The 25,875-nt window shown below is 32.2% G+C and overlaps 1 protein-coding gene across 6 annotated transcripts in view; it reads right to left on the bottom strand.

The window, feature by feature from the left end:
* Msp300 (Muscle-specific protein 300 kDa) overlaps positions 1-25,875 on the bottom strand; it is a 136,533-nt gene that overhangs the window by 89,140 nt on the left and 21,518 nt on the right. For all 6 annotated transcript variants that reach the window (XM_085203521.1, XM_085203520.1, XM_085203523.1 and 3 more), the window contains exons 2-13: positions 9,666-9,727; positions 9,186-9,281; positions 8,208-8,384; positions 6,036-6,199; positions 5,465-5,741; positions 4,012-5,192; positions 3,555-3,761; positions 3,022-3,252; positions 2,732-2,908; positions 2,089-2,332; positions 1,221-1,400; positions 633-1,007 (exon numbers count right to left, since the gene is read on the bottom strand). In XM_085203521.1, the coding sequence (XP_085059647.1) occupies positions 633-1,007; positions 1,221-1,400; positions 2,089-2,332; positions 2,732-2,908; positions 3,022-3,252; positions 3,555-3,761; positions 4,012-5,192; positions 5,465-5,741; positions 6,036-6,199; positions 8,208-8,384; positions 9,186-9,281; positions 9,666-9,727 (3,371 nt within the window). The remainder of the gene's footprint in view (positions 1-632; positions 1,008-1,220; positions 1,401-2,088; positions 2,333-2,731; positions 2,909-3,021; positions 3,253-3,554; positions 3,762-4,011; positions 5,193-5,464; positions 5,742-6,035; positions 6,200-8,207; positions 8,385-9,185; positions 9,282-9,665; positions 9,728-25,875) is intronic.

The following is a 25,875-nucleotide window of genomic DNA, read 5'->3' as shown; positions in this document are numbered from 1 at the left end:
GAATAATTAATTATACTAATATGTAATATAAGCTGAACATAGAATTACTTTCTATAACTAAGATCACGTATGTTGTATGCAGTATAGTTACCATTAATTCCTTTAGCTGATCCAATGAGAGCATTAAGGAATAAATATATAATAAGTAATCATTTGAAAGACTAAGGACCAAGCTTTACCGGTTACGAATAAAGTTTCAGATAGTTATCTGATATTTGATGCAGTCTACCAGATAGACGGTACTGATAACTTATTCTATTTCACCTCAAACTGCCTGATGTAATTCTCCCTGATGATATTTGTGTACCGGATCATTTGATCCGGTCAGTTAATACTTGTTAGTTGACGGAAAAGCAACTTAATAATTGACGGAACGGCAACAATGCAAATAAGATTTTTTTGTGTTTCGTTATTACTACATAAATTATCATGTCATTTGAAAAGGTCTAAGTAAAAGTAACAAAATTATACTTGAAAATTAAAAAAGATACTTTCAGGTCCATATTAGCCACTTTAATGGGCTGATACTTTATATAGTTCATCTGTTTTAACCAGCGGTAAATCTAGCCTTTAATAAAATTTATATCTAGTGACAGAAATAATAAATTTATAAAATAAAATTATAAAATTACCTGGAAAATGGTTTTCTCTTTTTCAAAAGCTTCAGCAGAATCAACTTCTCTTACAATACTGTCCATAGTTTTATCGACATGGTCCATCCATTTCTCCATTTCCCGGAACTTCTCTCTATACGAATCCCATTTGGCTGGTATTCTTTGTAATTGTTGTCTAAAGTGCTCTACTCTATGAACTGTAGACTCCCATTGTAGTTCACATTTTTTGACTTCATCTTCTAAACTTTTATCGTTAGTTTGATTTGTGTAACTAACGGAAATCTTTTTTAAGTTTTGTAGACATTGTTCTACTTGCATTATCTTGCCTTGGTTGCGGAAGTACTCTTCATTTCGAATAAGGATGCCATCAGCATCGTCACTTTGATTGTAAGCCTACGAGAAAATATCCATAAATAGATTTGTCATATATCTTGTAGTTAGTAAAATTACAACATTATAAAAAACATACATTTACAATATATATTTTTTATTTTAATACAAAATTCATTTAGAGAAATTATACATTTTGAAAATAATAAATTCATTTAGATTTAGACAAAATATAAATAAAGAAAACCCTTAGAGAATATTAAAAAGTTATCTTACCTGTTCTTCATAAACAATTTCCTTTTCGATATCTTTTATACAGTGGTGGAAGACTGTCTCATCGAGTCTAAATTCAAGTCGCATCAAATGAGGTGGAGCTCGTTCTAATAATTCCTTCCAACGTCGCTGCAAATCTTCAACTGTTTGGACTACTTTGGGCCTATCTTCTTCATTTACTAACTGATATTATATTTATATTTAATATAGTTATATAGAGTTTTACTAAAGACTTGTTACAAATTTGTATGTATAGAGTAATTTTGTTACTGAATATCACACAACATAGCCCAGTCATGATGCAAGGACACAAAATGTGACATTGAACGCGATTGGTTGTAGGTTCGATGCCAACTCGAGGAAATTAAAAAAATATTTATATTTATATTTCCATTTCTACGCTCTGGTGTAGAGGCAAAGCGCGGCTTTGAGTTTCTTCACTCTACACGCAATACCTCCAGAATTGGGCTGAAAGTGGGGAACGAAATGTCAAAATATGTAACGTTGCTATAAGTACAGAGTAGGCCGCACTATCAAAATTTGGTATAATGTTTAAGTACTCTCACACAAATGTAAAGCTAACCTTAGACCTCATGGTCTATAGTAACATATTTTGGGTTTTCCAAAATTATAAGGTATAAAAATTATAATGCAGCGGACTCTAACCCGCGTCTCTTCGGTATCTTCAAAGCGCTCTAGCCACTATTCCGTATGTTTTTACGGTGATACATTAAAAGTCTTATATGCTGGTTACAATTTTTTTTTGTAATCCAGGGCCGCGCCTACAAGTGCCACTATGATAAAAAAATATATGCCAAATTATACTTTAAAAGATATTAAAATAATATTAATATTTTAATATAAATTGCACCTCAATAAGTTCACGTCCAGATCGGACCAGTTCAGACACAGCTCTCTCGTCTGCTCCTTGGAAGAATCTCTTATGGAAGTCAACAGCTTGTTGGTTATCAACACGATTATCAGCTAACAATGCTTCAGCTCGTGATGCCCATTCTTCTACAGAGCGCTTTTTGGTTTCAAACTCATCCCAAGCGCGAACTAAACGTTGTAGTTCAGCTTCTCTTTTGGTAGCTTCTGATGATACTTGGGCAAATCTATTAAAAATTAATTATTTTTAAAATGTACATATGTATTATTGAAGATATTTCTATTATGTATATTAGCTGCATCTGCATGTAGCCCTCTGGCCACCTACTTTGCGGTACTGCGATACGCTGCGATACTTAGCTCTTTAGCTTTATATTAAACATAATAATCCAGAGAACGGAATTCTTTACTTCACATCCATTGTGATGTATTGCGTGTTTAATGACGGAATTAATGGCTATGTTTTGCTTTATCAAAGCGGAGAAGAAGAAAAATATATAGACAATTTCCCAATTGCAAATTCAATCCTAAATATGGTATTAAAGTCTCAAGATAAAAGTACCTACATTTATATCTCTAATTCAAAAATGATACATATTTTAAACGTTCAATAATTTAAATTTTACCTCTCGTTAAGGTCACGCATGAGGCGCAGTTGATCAGCAACGTCAGCACTGCGGTCGGTGTCGGCGGCGCGGACAATGTTCTCAAACACTTTGTTTTTACTCTCAAGCATTGAACGGTAATACGTTGTACGCGAGAAGAAACTGCGGTGCGACTCGTAGCGGGTTTCTATCACCTCACTAGTAATATAAAATAGTTGTCAAATTATAAATATGTTATTTTAATATAACTAAGCAGAGCAAGATAATTATTTATAAGTCCTCATGTATAATTTAAGTAAGGACAGGCTTACCGAGAAGTACCAGAAGGACGTAAAGCTTCATCAGCAGCCTGCAACCATCGGGCAAGTTCCTGCTGACCGCTCTCAAGAGAAGCATGTTGGGCCAATAATTGCCTGTATTGGTGCAGTTTGACAGGAACTGACGCTCGGACGCGGACTAACGCCTCTTTTTGCTGTTTCAATTTGGACATGTTGGATTCCACCTCGTCTCGTGGCAGAGAAGCAATTGCATTTTGGAACGTCCTAGAATTTTTTTTTGTGATTTAGTTGTCTTTTTTAACCATTTATTTATTTATTTTTAACAGAATCGATTATTACCAAAAACATTTCCAGAGATTAATAGTATCATATCACAGAAATCGTAAACTCAAACATTTAAGCAAGACAGTTCTTAAAAATATTAATGATATATATTTTTTTAATATAAATAAACAAATCTATATTGATAATTTAGAATTAAGCGGTACTAACTAGCTTTTAAGTTATTACAATCTAAATACAATCTATTTTCCTATAAAATACCCAATAATTCAATAATTCATCACCTGCTAATAGATTTGAACAGTTCTTCATTTTGTTCTATCTCTGAATTTAACTGCAACAGTTGATCGATATAAGCTTGTATACTCTCAGTAGTTCCTTTTGGTTGGCTGGAAAGAAGATTCTCAGCGGACAAAAGCCAAGAGTCTAAGTTTTGTATTCCTTGATTGAGTTCTCTTCTGTGGCGTAGTGCGTCTCCGCCTCGTACATAGCTGGAAAAAAATTACAAATATTGAAATTTTGCGTAAGTCACTTCTTTTTATTTTGAATATAATTTGTTTAAATTTCTATGTACAGTAAAGTATATTGTATATTTATTGTATTGTATATTTTTCCATTTTATACTACTCTAATATTTATTTATTATTTAAAATTTTATAGTTAGATATAAAAATTTGATAAAATAAATACTTTAGCGATTCGAACGATCAATATTAAAATCAAATAAGCTATAAAACTAACCACTCGGCTTCTTCCCAAATACGTTCCCATCGCTCAGTGATTTCTACGTATTTTCTTTTAATCTCCGTCGTTATTTCTTCAGAGCATGTTGCCGCCAAAAATCCAGCAGCATCGCCCAATAGTTGGTGCTTCTCTTTCCAAACTGTCAAATCTTGGAAGAATTCTAATCTTTCATCTTCGGACACCCTCAACATATGCTGGGCTTTATCCAACCATGAAGTGAACTGGTCTGTTAGGTTCGTCCACCTCTCCCAATGTGCTATAACTTCTTCTAAAACGCTTTTAGCGCATCTCACATCCGAAGCAACACGTCTCCAATTTTCCGAAACTTCTCTCAAAAATGTGTCAATTTCTCTCGCTTCGGTTCTGTCAACTTCACAAACTTTCTTATATTCTTCCGCGACTTGTTTTATGTCAATATATGCTCTGTCAAATTCTTGGAAAATTTTATTTTTTGTAACAAAATTATCATAGTCTTCTAATAAGGCACGAGCGTGATCAATTCTACCGTACTTGCTTGTCCAAGCCGCCAATTTTGCTTTGGTAAGCTCAGTGAAGGCTACAATACAACATTTATGTTCAAGATACTTTAATCTTGCTTTTCTCTGTGGGGCGGCTCGCTCTACTGTTTGAAGACGTTCTTTCATATATTGAAGCCTTTCATCTGGAATTTTGGATGCATCTGAAGAATGTAAAGCCGCTTCAAACCGGTCAATGATCTCTGGCAAATCAGCAAAAAAGGAAGTATGCTCTTCTAGCTTTTCACTTATGATAGAGGCTGTTCTGTCATCGAGACTGGTAGGTATTTCGTCAAAATAGAGTAAGTATTCAGCTCGGGCTAACCATTCACCAACTGTTCTAAAGTCTCCAGGCAATTCAGAATCCAAAAGCCACAGCCATTTTCTGTGCAACCTTTCAAGTTCTATCCACAGAACTACCAACTCTCTCCAAGATTTCGGTGCAATGGCGACTAAACTCTGTGTGTACATGAGCTTTTCTAACTTCTGATATATAGGTTGTCGGGCTAAGCGTTCGTTTTCGGCGAGGATATAATCCTCGTAGTGTCGAGAGAGTGTCCTGGAGTCATACTGCCTTTGAATGGTTGACACTCGCTCAGAGAGCCAATTTCTTAACATTTCATATTCTTCTTGAACGGCTGCTACTGCATCTGGTCCTGTTGTCTGTAAAAGTAAACAAAAAATTTTAGTAGCAGTGTCACTATAATCCAGGCTGCATCCACGCTGAAATAAATTGAAACATTTTTTTATATTTAAATTTTCATGTATCCAAGACTATGCAGGAACATTATCACTGTTTTGTATTTTATCACGATCACATTACTATACTCAACTTTGAATTACTTGTTATTCCTATGAATAACTAAGTACTTCAAAAAGGTTTTTAAAATTAAATAAAAGATTTTGTTCAACATTAATACAGTTTTAATTATTACCTTAGGTTCAGGATATTTGTGCAAGAATTGCGCTACGTAAGTCATAATTGATCTTTCATCTGGCTTGTCTACATCCACGTCTTCAGCATCTAGAAGCTTAGCAATACCAAGTTCTGTTTCTGCCACATCAAAGGCATGCTCCAATCGCTGCCTGTTCGTTTTTCTTCTCATTTCAGCTAAATTAATCAGATTTGCTTTGATAGCATCGATAATGGCCAAGAAGGCGATACCGTCGCGCCAAGATGGTCCAAAATCTGTTACTTGGATGTTTGCTTCTCTGAAAAGTATATATATAAAATAAAAATACGAAATACGAATAATTTCCTACGTTAAAAGCTCGATTATCAACAGCCGACACGTCAAGTGATAATGTCACTTCAGCGATTGCTTAAACATGTGTGCACACACACATTCATACGTGGTAGAAGTGAAACCAAAAAAAAAAAAACAAAAAAAAAATTTTGGCTTCAAAATAATGAGACGAATGTAAAATGTAGAATTGAGTGACCCCCCATATTATTCCACTTATCTTAAGAAAATAACTCGAATAGTAAGGATATATAACACGTACTTAGGCAAAGCATTCGCAACCCATTGCAATAGTGTTTTCTTAGCGCCCTGCTTCCATCTGTCCTCTGCTCTATGCGTGGGGGTCGCGGCGCCCGATTCTTGCGACATGACCGACGCACATCTTGATCCACTGAGATATTCCAAAGCACGACTGTTTTCTTCGATCTATTCAAAAAATCATATATTAACAAAAAAAGGAATAATATCGGGGTAGGGGAAAGTAATAATATAAGAATTTCATAGTAACTCGATAAGAACGTATGGCTTAATTGGCGCTGAACGCTTGGACGGTTTCCAAGAGTCGCAAGGTTCGCGGGTTCGAGTCTCGATACGTTTAAATCTGTATGCGTTTATGATTAATACTTAAAAAAATGTATATAGTTTACTAGTATATAGTTACATATTGATAATTAAATAGCTTAAAAAATGTTAAAACTCAATAAAATTAGGCGATATAAAGCTTTGTTTTGGAATTTTATGGCAGTTAAAAAGGAAATTCAGTACAAAAATTTCGAAGATTGTTTCTTGTGTTCCTAGTACAAACTTTTAAGAAATTAACTCCATCAACAGGATGTAAATGCATTTAATTGCTAAGAATTGTTAGATATACCTTCAAAAATACAACTGCGACGATTGTTTTTTCTGTGCGAACTCACTGTTATAATTATTTCGACAAATATTATATAACTAACAAAAAAAAATGTAAAATGGAAATCGAAAAAAAAAGCAAACAAAAGAAAATGAAAATAAAAAGCAAATAATTATTTGAATTGTGAAGAAAGGTACTGAGATAATGTATATCACTTTTTAACAGACATTTGTCTATTATTATTTTTTAAATTCTACATGAAAAAAATCCAATGTCAATTATTCTGAAAACACTAAATGACTATAAGCTTGCATTTCACCCACCTCTCGTCCTCTTTCCTGTGGGTCCAATATATTGAATGAAGCTTGCGCAAACAAAATATATCAAGCCAATTAAAATGAGAATATATTTATAACAAGGGTATGCAAGGCAAGAAGGGTAGGCTTTATTGAATAAGCAAAAATAAATAATATATGGAGGGAGTAATCGTAAAAACCATATACATCGTTTAATATACGGTTAATGGACCAAAATTTCTTAATTAACCAAACTGAGGAATTTTTACCCAAATCCAACAGTCATATTTAAACCATATGATATTCTTTATATCTAAATGTTTTCTTGCCATTTTTAATATTTTTCTTTACATCTTTATAAAAATAGATTCTTTGCATTTATAGAAAACTTATGGAAAATTCATTAAATCATTTATGTATCTGGTCCAATATAATCGATGATAACTGCCTCATTACCAAGTCAAGCACTTCTCTTTACTTAAAACTATTCAGATTTATCCTCATTAAAACTGGCTCACAGTTAGTGCATTCAACCGTGTTATCTTATTATCTAGATGTCTAGAAATTCTACATCTCTAGAAATTCTTAGTGTACACTAATCTACTAAGTACTAATACAATAGTCGCTGTAGCCTATTGCAAATTGAAAGTAGAGAAAGTGAGTGTTCAAGATTCTATCTAGCTCTACAATGTGTATAGAAAGTCCTTTCTCTAGGTCAAATGTCATCAAGAACTACTTATTTTGATAAATGATCCGATTTAAGCCCATCATGGCTTGGTGGCACCGAGGATATGATTGTAAATGTGAGTATTGTGGGTTCGATTCCCACTCGGAGAAATGGAATGTTTATATTATATTTTAATTCGCTTAACTCGCTCTGATAACGAGGCAAAATTCAGTGGAAAGTGAGGAACGGAAGAGTCTTAATGGGAACGGAGTCTCTTAATACTATATTCCCAGGTTCCCTCTGCCTACCGTGTTATGTGAGGGATACAGCGTGAAGTAAATGATTAAATAATAAATATGATCGGATTTACTGATGTCTGAACTATGGTATTTTGTAATATTGATGTATAATCTATCATTTTAATTTGTTAAATTAAAAAGTGTATTAATAATTATTACTTTCAATTGGTTTCTATAATATTTATAGTTCATTTCTATTAAAAACCCTTTGCATTAAAATTATTTTTAATTTGTATATTTATTTTGTTTGTACTTCAATCTAAAATGTTAATTGCGGTGAAAGCTTAAAACCAATTACGAGCTGGAAGATAGCAATAATTACCTGGAAGTACAGGATTATGGTCCAGATAAGGCCGAGGACGACAGCAGGTCTCCCATCGACAAGGTCAGCAGCGTTGATGTTGACCAGCTTGATCCGTTTGCCAGCTAAGAAACGTAGTGCAGTGTTCGCATTCGATAGGAAATGTGGACGGCGGAGGACACGGCCGCGTTCCATTGGCTATTAGATATATTTAGTTTTCATTAATAAGAGAAACGTAACAGAAAATAGAATATAATAGTAGAAATAATAAGTCAATATTTTAGCGGTGTTTGTATTTTTAATATTTTACAACGATAGCACAGGAAATCTACGGATAAATCGGCTGACGGCTGCTGGTTTGATTTCTACACGGCGGACTAAATTATTTTCATTTCCTCGCTGTGCTATAAAGACAGAGCGCAGCGTTTAGTTACGCCACTCAACGAAATATCTTGAAAATTTGGCGTAAAGCGACTTTAATTCCACGGTGAGCAGTTAAAACATCAATCACGCTATCTAATCGAGCATTACTCGAGAAATGTTTGAAGTATCAGTCTTAGTAATATAAAGGCGCATCGAACGATCCATTGTCGAGTGGCTAACGGATATGCGTAGGGAATATTTATGGATGTTTGCCAACGTGAGAGCATCCTTAAAGTGTTCTGATAAAACGAACGGGGTTCAAGTTTGTATTGCTATGTTTTATATTGTGAGATATTGTTTATGTTATATCCATATGAATATTATTTATATTATGTAAACGCCAGGGTAGTTGATTCGATTCCCACTAATGTCAACAAAATATCTTCATATCTTCGCTCTGGTAACAAGTTCAAGGCCATTGAGCTAACAATCAATGTCTCGAAATTCAAACAGTGAGTCGAGAACGACATATTTAGATACTAGGTTTTCTCTGCTGTGCTATATGTATGATACAGCGTAAAGCTAGAAATAAAATAAATACTAAAATATATACTAAAGAAAAAATAAATAACTTACCAATTTCTCACCAGACAATACTTCAAGTAGGGCTAAGAGCTTGGTGCCGTCTCGTAAGTCGTAAATCAGGTCGTCGATCCGCATTGGAGGTATGCGCTGTATAATACATACACATAAAATACACCATTTTCAAAAAAATGTACTAAAACTTATTTTGATATGTAACTACATAATTAATTTTTCAAATAAAAAAACAACCTAATACTGACCCCCACCAGTCGTGATTGTGAATGTGGTAGTGGATTCGATTCCCACTCGAGGAAATGAAATATTTAATATTTTCATTTTCATTCCTTCATTTAGCTTTGAGTGCATCACAAAGAAGCAATATGAAAATTTTAAAGAGAGTACAGTCTCTTGACATACCTAACATTACTCATATCCTCTATATAAGATTTATTTAAATAAATTTATCGTAGCTGACCTATGACATCAATAAACAACATGTATATCTATTTTTAAGTTTAATCATTTATTTACCTTTGATAAGTGCGAATTGATCCAATTAACAAATGTCTTCTTTTGTACTCTCTCTTGTTCATCTGTAACAAAATGAAATAATATTTGTTTAATATATGTTTAAATTATTGTCAATGAATTTATTACTTTATTGGATACAATGGTGTCGAATGTATTAAAAAAGGGCCAAAACTCATTAATACGGATTATTTATAATTCTAATGTGATATTGACCGATTTTGTAACTCCTATTATCTAACACACTAGATGTCTAAGCCGCGCGTGGATAGCTAGTAAATTAAAATAATTAATTAATTAAATTAATTATACTAGCTCGTATTTAATAAAAAAAATCACAAGTGACATAAAGACAACATAAAAATCTTTTTAGAACTTTACTATAAAAATGAACGAAAGAAACCGCACAACCAAACTACTACTATTTTATTGACGTATAATTTAAGCGAGACTTAAAAGCTAATCTGACTCAGTGTTTACAAACCTTATTCAACATCACCAATTCAATTTAGCAAAAAAAAAAACAAAACAGCAAAAACAGTACTAAATAACATATTTAATGGTCATGTTTTGAATTGCATTCGAGCAAAATCTATTCTTGCATATGTCGTCAAGTGAAGTGCATATCTGAATCACTTGGCAAGTTGCATACTTGCCAAGTTCAGTGATCCGCTAATGCGTGTATTGTTCTATACTCGTATGTTGCCAAATATCAAGAATACTTCTATAATACTACAATATCTATTTCTAGTTTATGGGTTCATGCACTTATGTTTTGGTTTATGTAAGATTAATAAATAGAATTTAATGAAATTGTTTTGCCAAATTGGTGCAGTGGTGCCACCGTGGTGTGTGGACGGTGTTAGACTGTAGAAACGATGGTGTAGGTTCAATTTACATTTAGGGAAATTATTATATCTATATTCTGTTTTGATTTCTATTTCCCGATCTTTGGTAATTTAGACTTCATGATAGTTTATGCTTCCAAAGAAGCAAAATCTCCAATATCCTCATAGGTAGAAAGTAAACACGGAACGTCTGAATAATATAATGCGAAATGCATTCTGTTTGCTTCTTTGTTATAAATATTTCATGGTATGATTTTTCATTTTATTTAATTCACTATCGACATAATCTATATATATAAAAGGACTTGTCCTCACTGACTGAGGTAAGACGCACGCACAGCCGTAACCGCTGATGGTAGAAACGTTAAATTTGAACAAAAGTTTACTTTCGTAATCTGGACATCCACTAAGAAGGGATTTTGAAAAATTTAACCCCTATGGGGTGAAGTAGGGGTTCAAAGTTTATATGGAAAAAAATTTAAATCGGCACCGATTTTTATAAAATTTGAAATTTAGATTTTTAAAAGTATTTAATTGAACACGTGTTTCATCGTTTTCTAGAATTCTCCCCCTAAGAGTGCAAATAAGGAGTTGAAAATTTGTATAGGTTTTTTTTAAATCGTCACCAATTTTTATAAAATTTGAAATTCAGACTCTTAAAACGTATATAATTAAACACATGTTTTATGACTAAGGGTGCAAATAAGGGGTTGAAAGTTTGTATGGAAGAATCTTTAAATCGCCACCGATTTTTGTAAAATTTGAAATTTAGACTCTTAAAAATATTTCATTGAACAAATGTTTCATGAGTTATTAGAATTCACCCTTAAATACGCAAGCGAAGCTGCGCGCGTCCGCTAGTATAATTATATAACTTAATACTTAGTAGATGTGGCTTGGTAGTGGCTTAACAGTTTTAATTATACCTAAATCAATCATCACTAAAGACTATTTGTTCACACTAGAGGCGACAGTTAGCATTTAGCTGACATTGAACCGTTTTAAACATACAGGTGATTGATATCGATAGGTAAACTCATACAGATGATAGAGTAGATCATTTCCAACTAGTGTACCCCATATAGCAATGTTGGAAGTTTCACCATTTTCGAGATGTCAGCCATTTAAAGCTTTTTTTCTAAATATCGTATTTGCACAATAAAATTGTCGAGAAATTTTACTTTGTGAGACCAGTCGGTGTTCTGATATTCTTTGATGTGTCTGAATGTTGTAGTTTTTTGTTCATTGTGCTATAAATTTGAATGCTTTTCAAAGCGATTCTACTATCTGTATGTACTACGCATTAAAATAAACATATTCCTTCTCCTATTTTCTCCGACTTGGAGAAGCTTTGCGACAAATGCGCCCGTCTACGGAATTTATTCATCCTACTTTCGTTAAGACATCTTTATGACACGCCCATCGATTTGAGAAACGGAGTGTCTTAACACTAGGTTTTCTATACTTATCCTGCTACAGACAAGATCCATGACCTTCTACAGCGTGAAGCTGCGAAAAAGGTCACCTATAACAAAACAAAAGCACAACAAACTGTCAATAATCGTGTTTGTTCAATACATTTCTTTTCAGTATTTCATAAAAGTTTACAAAACTATCATTAAGTCCCAACTCCCATCATTGCATTAATCCATTGGAGAATAAACAGTAAGGTGGTTCCTTACACACGCAATCGGTAGCGACTGGTACGGGCAACGACCTATCTTTGAAATTACTTGTTGGTATATACATATAATATTATTTGGATTTGCTTCGATTTTATGCCTTGCTATGTTAAAACATAAGAAAATTCTTGTGTTTTAACATAGCAAGAATTGAACCCGCATTTTGTGAAACCTGTTTAAAAACCCTGGCCGACTTGAAAGTTATATAGCTTGACCATACTTTTTCATTTCTCCGTTCTGTTATACGAAAAACGGCGGCGAACTCAAATCACTTATGTTGTTATAGAAATGACTCCTAAAAAGTAATAAATCTTAATCTTGGTATTATTGGGATTTTTTTTAAAACAGAACAAAAAAAACAGATATAAATAATTTAGTAACTTAAATTATTATAATTTAGAGACTTAAATGATAATTCAGTCTGCTATTTTTATGCCTGAAATACATGCGACATTGGTTTTTAGCGTTTCTTCATTCCCTTCTTTATATTTACTAATCGAAGAATCATTCTGAAATGGATATCATAAAAATCATTTTTTTATGAAGTCACGTAATAATGTAAAAATGTATATTAAATAATATTTATCATGCAATGAGTTGATAAAGTTAGAATAAAGAATTTGATAGCATATTATGAATTAAAATCTCATTTTCAGGAGACAAAAAGTATAAATGTTGGCTAGTGTTAGCACACTCCGTTCTAATTAAGTTTTATTATTGAATAAATATTAAATAATAAGGTGAGTACGTAAATTACGATACGATATTTAACAATATATACCTAGGTATATTATAATAATTAATTTAATAAATTAATTTAATCTATTCCATTACTTAATGATAAAGTAAATGAAGTTTTAACATAAATCCGTTTATCTGATAGCGATTAACTTAAAATATTAAAAATCAAAAACATCGATAATCCATATGATTTTTTTTACTTGCTCAAAACAAGTTTTCTTTTACGGAACCAGTACTATATAAAATACATGAATAAATAATAGTCTTTGATACAGTCATGAGAATAAAGTATTTCATGAAGTGCAGGTTCAAATCTTACTTTTATGTTTTACTTTTAAATTAGATATTTACTAGGCTAAGATAGTAAAGTAGAACGTATTTTCAGCTTCATGACTAATTGTATCCCATATATGACAGGGTACAAGTAGAGGGAACCTAATGTTAAGTCACGGGGGAACGGAGTCCCCAATTTTCCCCTAATTTACGAGATCTTGCGCATTGGCTGGATGATCAATGCTGGGAGTCATTTCTTAATACAGAGTAATGAATAAATAAAATAATTCATTCAACCGAATAGGAATCGAACCCACAATCGTCGCACTGTAACGTTGCAATATATTACAATGAGTGTTACACCTGTAAATTAGGAGGAAAATGCGTAAAAAAGGCAGCAAAATAACGAGTAAATTGTTCTTTTCAATTTCGTACGTTTGGTCACAGCCGCAAATTGACCTTGAGATGCGCTCACCAAACTAAAACCAGTTGCTTCTACTATATTTAACGACATTATGTAAATGTATATTTGCAATATTATTTAAAAGTTCTTAGCATATCAACAATCCATGCATTTTTTGTAAAGATTGTTTTGAGTATGCACACTAATAATTAAGCATGAAAGTAAAGGATACATTCAACAAAAATAAATATAGGTATTATTTAAAAGCCGTCCGCCACGTTCCGCCTCCAAAATTCGGCGGAGAGTGGAGAACAAACGAGCGAAGAATAGCCTTAATGGGAACGAAGTATTTTAACACTAAGTTCCAGGGTTCCCTCTGCTATGAACTGTAAAATATCGGTACGAGGATAATATAAACATGAGCCTTAAAATATTTATGCCTTTGAAAGCGTGTTCTGAAGTTTACAACAGAGCATTTAATGACTGTAGTTACGATGCCTCTATAATTGCTTTGGGTATAAATCGATCGACTCTTTCATGTTACGTGTACATCTAGTCATCCTTTCTTAATTACTTTCTAAAGAACTTTTGTGAGTAAAATATTTATTACTTACATAATTTTTATACGTTTAATAAGTATCTATATTTATATAGTACTAGCTCGCAGTTTCACCTGCGTGAACTATGTTATTATTAATTTCTGTCTCCATGGCTACGTCCTAGTGACGTCTATGTAAAATTTGAGACTCCTAGCATTTGTAGTAACGAAGTTTCGTACAAAATTTCGACCCCAAAAACAACCCCTTAGAAGTCGACTATTACAAATGCCCGTCTTAGCGAGCACCTACGTCCTATAAATAACTCCTATGCAAAATTTCAGATCTCTAGCACATGTAGTTTCTGAGATTTCGTGAGACCTTTCGATTTTATATATATAGATGAAAGCATAAAAAATACCACGATAATTTACTATTTTAAATATGTATTTACGAAAAACGAGTATGTCTGTTGTCTAGACAAATTTAATATATTGTCTCATTTAAATATTTATTTTTGTTTAAATTTGTATATGTTTACGAAATTGTACATAAAATTTTACATCCGGTAATATAACTTGAATTGTGTATTTATTGTTTTTAAGCAATTTCCCATTTAACGATAAAGGCAGAAAGAAAAAGCGAATTGAGTTATTTAGAGAAAATACATGTTAGAATATGTAACCCAGCGCCGGAAGTATAGACACTGTAATACTTATGTTATTCATAGCTATGTGTAAATGTTCCTTTAAGCGTCAACCCATAACGATTTAAAACTGTCTAAAGTATATCTTTATCTATTAAAATAAATGTTTGTCTGTATGTACTTTATAGAATAAACTATGCACCAATTTTGATTCGATTTTTCATTTCGATTTTAGCCTGCCAATTTATTTTACTTGGTGGCGTAGCAACGCACGCGGGGTACATCTCGTTATATATAAATTTCTTGATAAAGCTATCAAGCTTATGTCCACTAACTTTGTTATATAATTCCTGAATACAACGCCATTTAGGCTATCCTTTTTAGAAGTAATCACATTTTCATTCTAATATATTTAGGTGGTCCGCCTAGCCCCAGGCGTAGACACAGAAGGTGTAGACAAATGATTTAGAAGTTCTCTAGAAATGTATCTAATGTGCCTAGAAAATTGAAATTCGTCATGTTTCCAGAATATCCAGAAATTCCTAGAGGAACGAGAAGGATAGGAAAAACCATTCCGTCATAGTCCATGCAAACGAAGTTGCGGGCTAACTCATAACTTATAATAATACAATTTAAATTTTCACTCCTGGGTGGTTATAAAGGTGACACAACAGCCGCCATGCCAGTTAAATACAAATTGACAATGCCATGTTAAATACATACAAATAGCCGTCAGTGCTTTTATATATAATAGCGAGCGAGCATTGGTAATGAAGTCCGAATACGTACACAAAGAGTGTAGTGCATGATGACCTAATGCTTGGTGCTATTTTTAACACAGGTTTATTAATATTCTAACATAAAATGTATATAATCAATGCTAACATACACTATGATGTTATATCTAGTTGATTATATTATTTTTATTTCACGCCCTAACCCGCTTTAAGCCTGGCTTCCATCTCAACCGCGAACGGAACTGGCCCATTAAGGACTAGACATAGGAAAAATATTATATAATAGCTAAAGAAACTGTTATAAGTATACTTTTATAACTTATTTGCTCTTCTAAAGAATATTTTGACTGTAAAATTTATTACTTCATTTATTCACAAGACTAACAAGATAAATTACTAGTATATGCTAAGATTTCTAGGTATCATAAAATAATCGTTTTATATGAGCAAGACAGAAATGTCACGTGCGGTGAAGTCATGCAATGTTTACAATTAATTTTATCGCGACGTCCTTTGAATATAGTGTCTCTATAGTTAAAATATATATTTTTCGTTGAGCCGGACTCGTATTCACAACCATCGTGAAGTCACACACATTTCTACTCCACCTATATTATAAAGCTTATAATATTAGTATAAACTTTGTTTAGTCAAATCTAAGGAACTACTGTATCGAATAGAAAAAATCTATTTGTGCTGGATAGTCAATTTATTGAGGTAGGCTATAGACTATTTTATATTTAGCTGAATGTGTCATGTGTCATACACAACTATAAGTTATTAGACCACGCTGGCGTAGACGGTGGAAAACAGTCATTGATATATATTGGCTCTTAACTAGAATATTAGTATTGAGTAAGAAACAATCTCTATGTAACACTATACGAGCGTTAAAAACAAGGCCAGCTTAGTAAATGGATAACCACGAAATACTCATAGTAGCCGCAATTCATATGTCAAAATTGTAAAGTATTCATATGTCATTAATTAATCATTGAGAAAAACATTAACTAATGTACTCAGAACCATCGTTTAGTGCATAAGTTTAGAATTTAAATTTACTGATTTCAAGTAGAAAGATGCTAAGGAAAGTTAGGGACAATTTGAATTTGCCATTGATGAGTCTAATAATGATGATAATTCCTAATATTACAAATATGAAAAGTGTTTGTTTGGTTGAACGCACCAATCTTAGGAATTATTGATTGAAATAACTTTTTAATTTGTTCCGTTAATTGTTTTAATGTAATCCACAACACATGCGGCCAAAGTTAAATCGAGTGTGTGTAAAAACATTTGCATGTAAAAACTAGCAAAAGTTGGTAATAAAAAAAATATTTTCTATATTAAAAAAAAAAATGTATACATTGCCTTTGACCTGCGATCTATTACAATACGGTTAAGTAATATATTTGTTGTACTGAGAATAATAATGGCACAACAAGTGACACACCTATACATTGTTTCACAGAATGAACAGGTGAACATATATATGACTATATGGATGGAATGAGTTATTGATTTAAAATCCATTTTAATGCCATGAAAAGACTATATTTAAAATTAAGGGAAATTTGCTAAAATCTAATAGTGAAAATTGTATAAAAATCGGTTAAACCGTTTCTGGGTTAAGCGTGCACAAACGCACAGACACAAAGCAAAAAAAATTAGAATATAATTATTTTGTGTTCTATTACATTGACAGTTTCACTTATGTGTATATGTATATCCTTCAAGTACAGACAGCGAGTTATAATTTTATTGTATATTTTAAAACTTATATTATGATTTGCATACTATTCCTATATCAAAGCAAACCTGGAAATAGTGATGGCACACTAAATTCTCTCTAAGTAAAGTCAATAAATAGTGACATGACCCAAAAAAAAGAGTAAAATTATTCAAATATATTATAAACGGATGTTTAGAACATACGAGTGGACTCGCCACATACAAATCAAAACTTGACGAATCGATGCCAAGGTCGAAGCGCCGGCGCACCGTAAACACGGCCAGGTAGCTACGCTTTTCTTTATTACGTAATTTATATTTAGTATGTACGTATGTGTGTGCAAAAATCTATTAATACTGGCGACCCACCCCCGGCTTCGCCCGCTTAAACTTATTTTTATATTATAGATATATTACCTAAAATCGTTACCTAAATTGTAGCCTACGTGTTAATCTGATGTACGAGTATTTGAGCTATACTCGTACTGTAAAGTTTCATCTAAATCCTTCCTTATAAACATTTATGATATTAGTAATATTCCAAAGTTGGACTTTTTCGTTATTGAAATCATGAATTACTGTTTAGTATATTTCTTAAATTGAGTGCTAGGCATTGCATTGCTTATATAGAATATTCATAATAAAATGAACATAAATTGGAAAACGGAAATATGATCTGGCACAGAATGAATTGGAATCTAAATTCTATTGACAGTTTATTTTGCCAATGTCACGTAGAAAGTCTAAACTTCTAGATCAAGGAAAATGATTTTGACACTAACGTTTCGGAGTTAGGACTTTTCTGACAGAGTACCTAAATGTTATAAAGTAGATTATATATCGAAGCGCTATAGTCATGTCTATAAACGTGATAGTTGTGGGTTCGATCCCCACCCAAAGAAATTATTTTTTTCGCTTATCCGTTCTGTTAAAAAATAACGGAGTTTTATAACTTTAGGTCGTTTTTCCTATCCTGATGGCGTGAAACTAATAAAACTTATTACTTACTAAGTACGTCTGTTTATTGATGATATATAAAATACTATATTACGACATGATTTACATATGTATATATGTATTTAATCAATCAAACTAATAGCTTCGCAAAGGTAAACCGCTTACGAGAATATTAATATTATTATTTTTTTTCATTGCCAATATATTTAATGATTTACAAATCAATACGTTCAAATAAGTAAATACATATATGCAAACTTAAGTATTTTTAGCAAAGAAATATATTTGTATGGACAAAACCAAACTAATAATGAAACTAGGAAATGTTGAGTTTGTTTTCCCAGCAGAACTCGGAAGATTTCCGATTAGTAAATATCAATAATTATATTGGAAAAGTCTATGTAAATAAATATTTTAAACTTTAGTTTGATAAATATTAAAACTAGAATAATGATATATTGAACACAAATAACTTTTAATTAATTCACAAGCATTAAGATTGTTTCATTTGGTAAGAAAAAAATTGCATATAGCTAATATTTTTTTAATTATTATTTTTCTAATATTGATAGCATTTACAAAACTTTCTTAGAGAGCTGCAATTTAAGTATCGAATGTGTTATCAACTAGCAATAAAACTTAACAACTGGTCCATAATGTCCAACTTAATAAAATACCTCAACATTAAATCATTCACTTGTTTTTATCAAAGAAGCTAAAAAGGCAAAACATGGCGAATTAATACGTGCCAAGGCCACTAGTATTAGATCATACGACTTGCGGTCGTGTGAATTTAACTTATGATATAAAAAGAAATACACAATACATGTACTGGCAAACCTGAGCGTAAAAGTAAGTATTCTTAAATTCTTTTGTACTAAACTATTCATATAGATTGATAGAAGACGTCTTAAGATTTGCAATAAGACGAAATATATAGTATCCCGAAATTCAAAGACAAGGCAACACGGAGACAAAAAATGGACAGAAACTAGAAAAAAAGTAGCTTATCTCTAAATTCTATCCTCTTACCCCAAATATGAAGGAGGTGTTTTTACAACGCATCTTTTTAGATGATAAGAAAGTTTATAAGCATTACACTCTAAAGACTAAATGATCTAGACTTCATCATCATCAACAGCCATCTTTGGTCCACTGGTGGACATAGACCTTCCTCAATTCTCGCGACCATAATCTAGACTTACTGAAATGTGATTGCATTACCTATTAGAGATATAGCGTTTTCTGTAGCGGAATACAAGACGACCATACATTGTTTAATATTCGAACTCAAAATTATTATAAGACTAGAGAAGATAATATAATATTTACGAAATTATATTCTATTTTTCGTGTTATAAGAAAATAACTTTTATTAAAATGGATTTTCTGGAATGAAATCATCATTCAGTACTTGAAGAAAAGTAAAAATTGTTTAGTTCGAAGAAAAGGTACTTCACAATGTCAACCTTGATTTGTATAAGACCTTATAGTACGTTGACGCCTTACATAATAAAAGTGAGCGACGTAACAAGGGACGAAAATGTAAACATATATGTTTAGTAGGAAAAACTAGCTAAAGTATGTTTCTTAATTATATTTCAATAAACTTAGTTGCACGTTCAAATCAAATAAATAATGCATACCATTAAATAATGTTGCTGGCATCACTAGAGCTGTATTTATTCTTATTGGTGTGATGAAAAATTACTAATTTCAGTTTTTTTTTCATAATAATAAAAGAATTTACTTATAACAACACTTTTATTTTGCATCTTGTGTTGATAGTGCTAAATATCTTTCACATAATAAAAAAGTGGATAACGAATTGTTCAATATTTTCTTTGAGAAACTATTAATAACAAATTTAGTTATTTTCGTCAGTATTTCCAAAGTCTAAAAGAAACTAAGCAATAAACATCTAATACCAGCTAATTAAATCAAATTTGGCAAAACCACATCGGCCATAGGTGTTTACAACTATAGCAAAGAAACCTCACAAGCACTTATTGCTGGTAACCCAATTTTGGCTAATTGGCATTATGAGGTCGAGTAAAATGATAGAGCAAGAGATATTGAAAACAAACGTAAAATTATCTATAAAAGTATACAATAATGTAAATCCTTCTGTCAATGAGATGGCTATGCTTTTTTATATAATGGTAGTACTTTCCTTGTAATTAAGCCAATCATCCACCAATCATCATTGTCTACTCTGTTCTACTAGGCGAAATACACTGGTGTAACACGCCTAAGATCCATAAAATAAAAACAAAGAAGAATATGCCTGACGTTAGTTTAAGTAAATATAGATATAGCAAATATGCAAAAAAAATATTTTTGTTAGCCCTTTCAATTTAGTTAAGCAAGAAATAAGTTTTTTATTATCTATGAAGCAAAATTTAAATTCACCATTAAAACAATTGTAATAACGATAATTTTTGCTCAAAACTTGAGGTAAAAACAAGTATGATGTCATATTTCGTCGTTTACTACTTACATCACAAATTAACATACATAAATTGATATTACTTTAGTATTCTTATTTAATACATTTCGTTCCTAGAATTGAATATATAAATAATAATACTAGAATATTATTCAAACCTCCACAAAGATAGGATTGTATAGTTAAAGTAACAAAAATATTTTAATAAACGAGTGCCAATAAATGTTTATTCTACAAAATAATTATATTTCAGTGATAATAGTTCAATTAATTTTATAAAAGTATGCAATTTTTCATCAATGTCTTCTAATGAATTATCACGTAAAATATTCGTCAATAAACCAACTTTACAGACAGCTAGCTTTTTTTTCACTAAAACACGGCGTTGGGTTCCACAAATCCGTCAAGCAATGTCGTTCTTGTTCTTTCGACGATTCAAAACAGCTTGCAAAAAGTCTATTTGTATTGAAGAACTGATTTCAATTTTATTTGTTTTACTACCGCATTCTCTACCAGAAACTCCACTGTATAAATACAATTTATCACCCTCCAAAATTATATTGTTCCTTACAAAAAATCCAAAAAGCTGTACTATATATACATGAATCATTTAACTTAAGCCGCCTTACGCTATGGCTATAATACATTCCTTTTGTATCTTATTTGGATTCCAACCTCTGGATTTGAACCTATGCACTGTACAAAAATGTGCCTTCACTGATAATCTTAAGAGTGTTTTTCAAACTATTTTCAGTTATCTCGGTGTTTTAGATTAGTGGTCCTTTTACGGATGGAACAAATGTGGTCAGGTCTTACACTAATCGTACATGTTCATGTGTATGTGGGACGCTTGTTTTATTTATCAACTCACTTTCAATATATAGCAATGTTTACTTTTATACGTCTTAAGTTACTGTATACTGGTATATGTTAGAAAATATAAAAACATAATAGTGATTTAGTTCAAAGCTTTGGTGCGTATTATTTCGTTTATAGAAGCGAAGGTATAGAGAGAGTAGTGTCTAGTTAGTCTTTTTCTTGATTTTAATGCTGTTAATCCTACTGGTTTTTACAGTGACAGCGATTGGTCACTCTGTCCCTAAGTAATTGCAAGCATTACATGGCTGCTTGAGAGGATTCAGAAGTCGAAGGGGCCAGGGCGTTCATTACGGAACTCGAACCTACTCTACTATTCTACTCTTGCTTGCTCGGGCTGGGTCTAGCCACTCTTTGCTCGACTTCCCTAATATAAAAAATTGAGTATTGTATAACGGAACCCAACGCATGTCAATAGCCCAAGTAAAAAAAAAACGTTATATTAGCAGATAGAAACCCATAATTCATCACGTTCAGTCCTATGGGTTTCAACGTAACTTTTATGAGAAATCATGTTTATTTCACGGTATGTTTTTATCTTTAATTTTACTTAACATGTAAGGGTGATGTGTGATTCCAAGTTTATTTCTTTTTAATATAAAGAAAAAATATTTCATGTAATTTTTTTGCCAGGGTCGATTAATTCCAACTTAAAAATATTTAAATTTAAAATAAAAATATGTATTTAAATATTTCAACACATATTTGCATGTTTCTAACCAGTTTTATAAACATCAGCGACGAAATGCTTTGCAGAATTTTATAGCTATGCAATTACCAGAATGACATTGAGAAGGAGAAACTGATAATAACAGAAGTAATTTTAAAATGAAAATATAACGATACTTTACATATTTTTTTGAGTTCACATATTTCTTCTAATAGGCGATAAAAACCTAGTACTCCGTTGTCCGTTCCCTATTATGCTATTATATTATGCTAATTTCGAGACATTATTGTCGATGGCAGAACCTATCGTTCCATATTATCCTTGATCATATAAGCTTAGCTAAAGGAGAACTTAGAAATGAATACCTTTCTGTATAAAGTATAATAGAAAAAGTTAAGATATTATTTCTTCACACAAATATGTAAAGATCAAGCAAATAATATTTATTAATACTTATGTAGGTACCGTACAATATTAATTTTTAGGTACCATACATAGGTATCATACAAAATTGGCAAATAATAATAAATAACAAAACTAGTTCCATATAAGGCCATACTCATAAACTACTTAGATCAGATTAGACACGATGGTTGAAAATTAAAGTCCGTTCTCGCTAAATGACGTCAACCTGTCTTAAATTACATAGAGAGTATCTAACGAATGTGGATAAAATGAAAAATATATATTTCTTAACTTCACACTGTTCCCGCATACAGCAGAGTGGGCAGAGGGAACATAGGGAACCTAGTTGTGAGAAATTCTCCTCCTTATTAAGATACTTCCGTTCCCCACTTTCCAAATCCAAATCCAATTTCTTGAGGCATTGTCTTGAAGTTACTTTGCCTGTCCTCAAGTGGAAATCCAAAATACAAAAATAAAATATACCATAAATCGAGTACACATGTATGTCCCAACTGCTCTATGAAAAAATAAATAATTTTGTTTGATTTAAATGCTTAGAATTTTATTGCCCTAGTAATTATATGTGATAGTTAATTCTGAATTATTTGGCAACATGTTATGGCCTTTTGGGATATAAAGCGAGCCGCCTAACTGCGCCTCTCAAGCGGAACTTCAAGGTGAAGGCCAGTGCAAATGAAAAACATAAACTACATAATGGCCCCACAGATTTCAATTTTAAAATGTATCTTTTTAAATTATTATAATTCGATGCCTTTGTGAATCCATAGACAAAAGTCATAGAACCTTCATAAACTAATGGTTATTAGTCATTTAAGTAACTCTAATGCGCCTACGTGCTATTCTACACGAAGCATATTTCTTATTACATACTATTTCTTTTTACTACATTTTTACTGATTTACTAAGTAAAAATGCTTACAATCATTTATTCTTTGCTTCTATGCAAACGCATTTTTATAGAGAAAAACTAGTGTTAGGACACTCTACGCCCATTTTAAAGAATTCATATTAGATAGCAGTAATCGTTGTCGCACTTTTGTAATATTCAAATAGGGGCTAAGAAAATATTTTATTTAATTATAAGGAATCCACCGGATTTGAACTCGGGACTCTTATTACCATGAAAGGAACATATTACGCATATATAATAACAAACATATATATTAAACTAGCGGCCCGCTCGCGGTTACACCCGCGTGAACTATGTTATTATTAATTTCTGTCTCCATGACTACGTCCTAGTGACGTCTATCAAAATTTGAGACTCCTAGCATTTGTAGTAACGAAGTTTCATACAAACTTTCGACCCCAAAAACAATCCCTTAGAAATCGAATATTGCAAATTCCCGTCTTAGCGAGCACCTACGTCCTATAAGTAACTCCTATGCAAAATTTGAGATTCCTAGCACGTGTAGTTTCTGAGATTTCGTGATGAGTGAGTGACCTTTCGATTTTATATATATAGATCATATAATATATAAGATAATATGTATATATATGTAGAACGAAAATAAATAAAATTTATTGTCGAACCAATTTAAGGATTATACAAAAGCTAAACATAAAGTATTTTTCATTGTATTATGCCTCTTTGAACTTTATAAGCGAGTAATCATTTACATTTATTTATAAGAGAGTCATGAGTTTATTTTATAGCTCCTTTAATTATGATAAAGCACGTAGGTTGTAAAAGATTTCTAGAAATATACAAAGTCGTACATAGTCATATTTTATATAATATTATATTATAGTTTTATATATATATTATAGTTTTATTTATTTACTCCAACTTCACGCATCTCATGCGTTTTAAGAAATACAAAGGAAACATTCACTTTATTTTTATTTTCATTACTGTTTAATTATACAGGCAATACATTCATCATCATCATCATCATCATCATCATCATCATCATCATCGTCAGCCTGTCCTCGTCCACTGCTGGACATAGGCCTCTCCAATGGCACGCCACTAAGCTCGATCTTCAGCCGCATCCAGCCGTTAATACATTAAGTATATTAAAATCCAACTGAGGCTAAAGTATTACTGCTGTGTTCGACAGTACAATCGATAGTTAGGCTTGTTTTCTACCCAGAAGAATAAATATTGAGGTCATTCGCGGCGCAGGACACAAGCAAGTGACTGTAAACGTTCCCTCGCTCTGGCAACGAGGCCAAAGGACGGTGTTAAGTTCCGCTACTCAACAAGAACTGGGCGGTAGCTATAGAATGGTATATAAATCAGACACAATAAGACAAAAGAAACAAATAAACTACCACTTTTCTGAACCTGACCTTTCTATAACCGTAAAGGAAATTATGATCATTTAATGTTTTTAAATGATGTTATAATTATCCGTAGGTGTTTGTCCAAATCACTTCAGGTCCTGTTCTTGACCTCTGCGATAAGAAGAATTACGACAGTGATAATAGAGTATGACATCACCAGCGCCTTGGTATGTGGTAAGTGGCAAGATATATGGTAAACAATCGAGATATGGTAAACATTCATGTGCCTGGCAATTTGTAGAGAAAGGATTTTATATTTTTTCGTATTTATGTATGTTTTTTTTCTTGTAAGTAATAGATTAACTTAAATAAATTTTCAATTTTTGTTTAGCTATAGAAACATATTTCGATGAATTATATGAGTTGGATTCAAAGGGCCGGACGAAGTGGCGAGAATTAGGGGAGGCCTATGTCCAGCAGTGGACGTTGAAAGGCTGATGGATGGATGGATGGATATGAGTATATTTTTTCTTATTAACAACGAAAATTGGCTGTTTAAGTTTGGGGCTCTTTAAATAAGTCTCCAAATGAGAAAAAAGTGGAAAAGAAATTTGGCTAATGACTTCCCTATTCCTCAAATGCGGTAGATATCTACAAGAAGTTTCGGTTACTTAAGTATGATTTTATTCACAAAGCACTAAACAGTGAAGCGATGTCACTTTAACTGTACAAATATTTTTTTAACCTTGTCTCAGTCTAGAGGTTGGAAGATTGCATCAAATTGAAATTTATCACTTCTCCGTTGACACAATTACTTGTGTTCTAATTAAGCATATTTGCTTGAGGCAAGCTGAGGAAACCTAGTGTTAAGACACTCTCTTCCCTACTTTCCGCCGAATTCTAGAGGGATTACGTATTGATTGGCGAAACTGAACGCGGCACTTTGCCTCAACATCCAAGCGAAAAAATGTAAATAAAGATTTAAATAAATCTATCATCTCGAGTAGGT

The sequence above is a fragment of the Heliconius melpomene genome, chromosome 19 (assembly GCF_056956725.1).
Source record: "Heliconius melpomene rosina isolate 202511_hmr_F chromosome 19, ASM5695672v1, whole genome shotgun sequence".
NCBI classification, from domain to species: domain Eukaryota; kingdom Metazoa; phylum Arthropoda; class Insecta; order Lepidoptera; family Nymphalidae; genus Heliconius; species Heliconius melpomene.
Note: the sequence above shows the minus strand (reverse complement) of the source record. Positions and strands in the feature narration are given on the sequence as shown.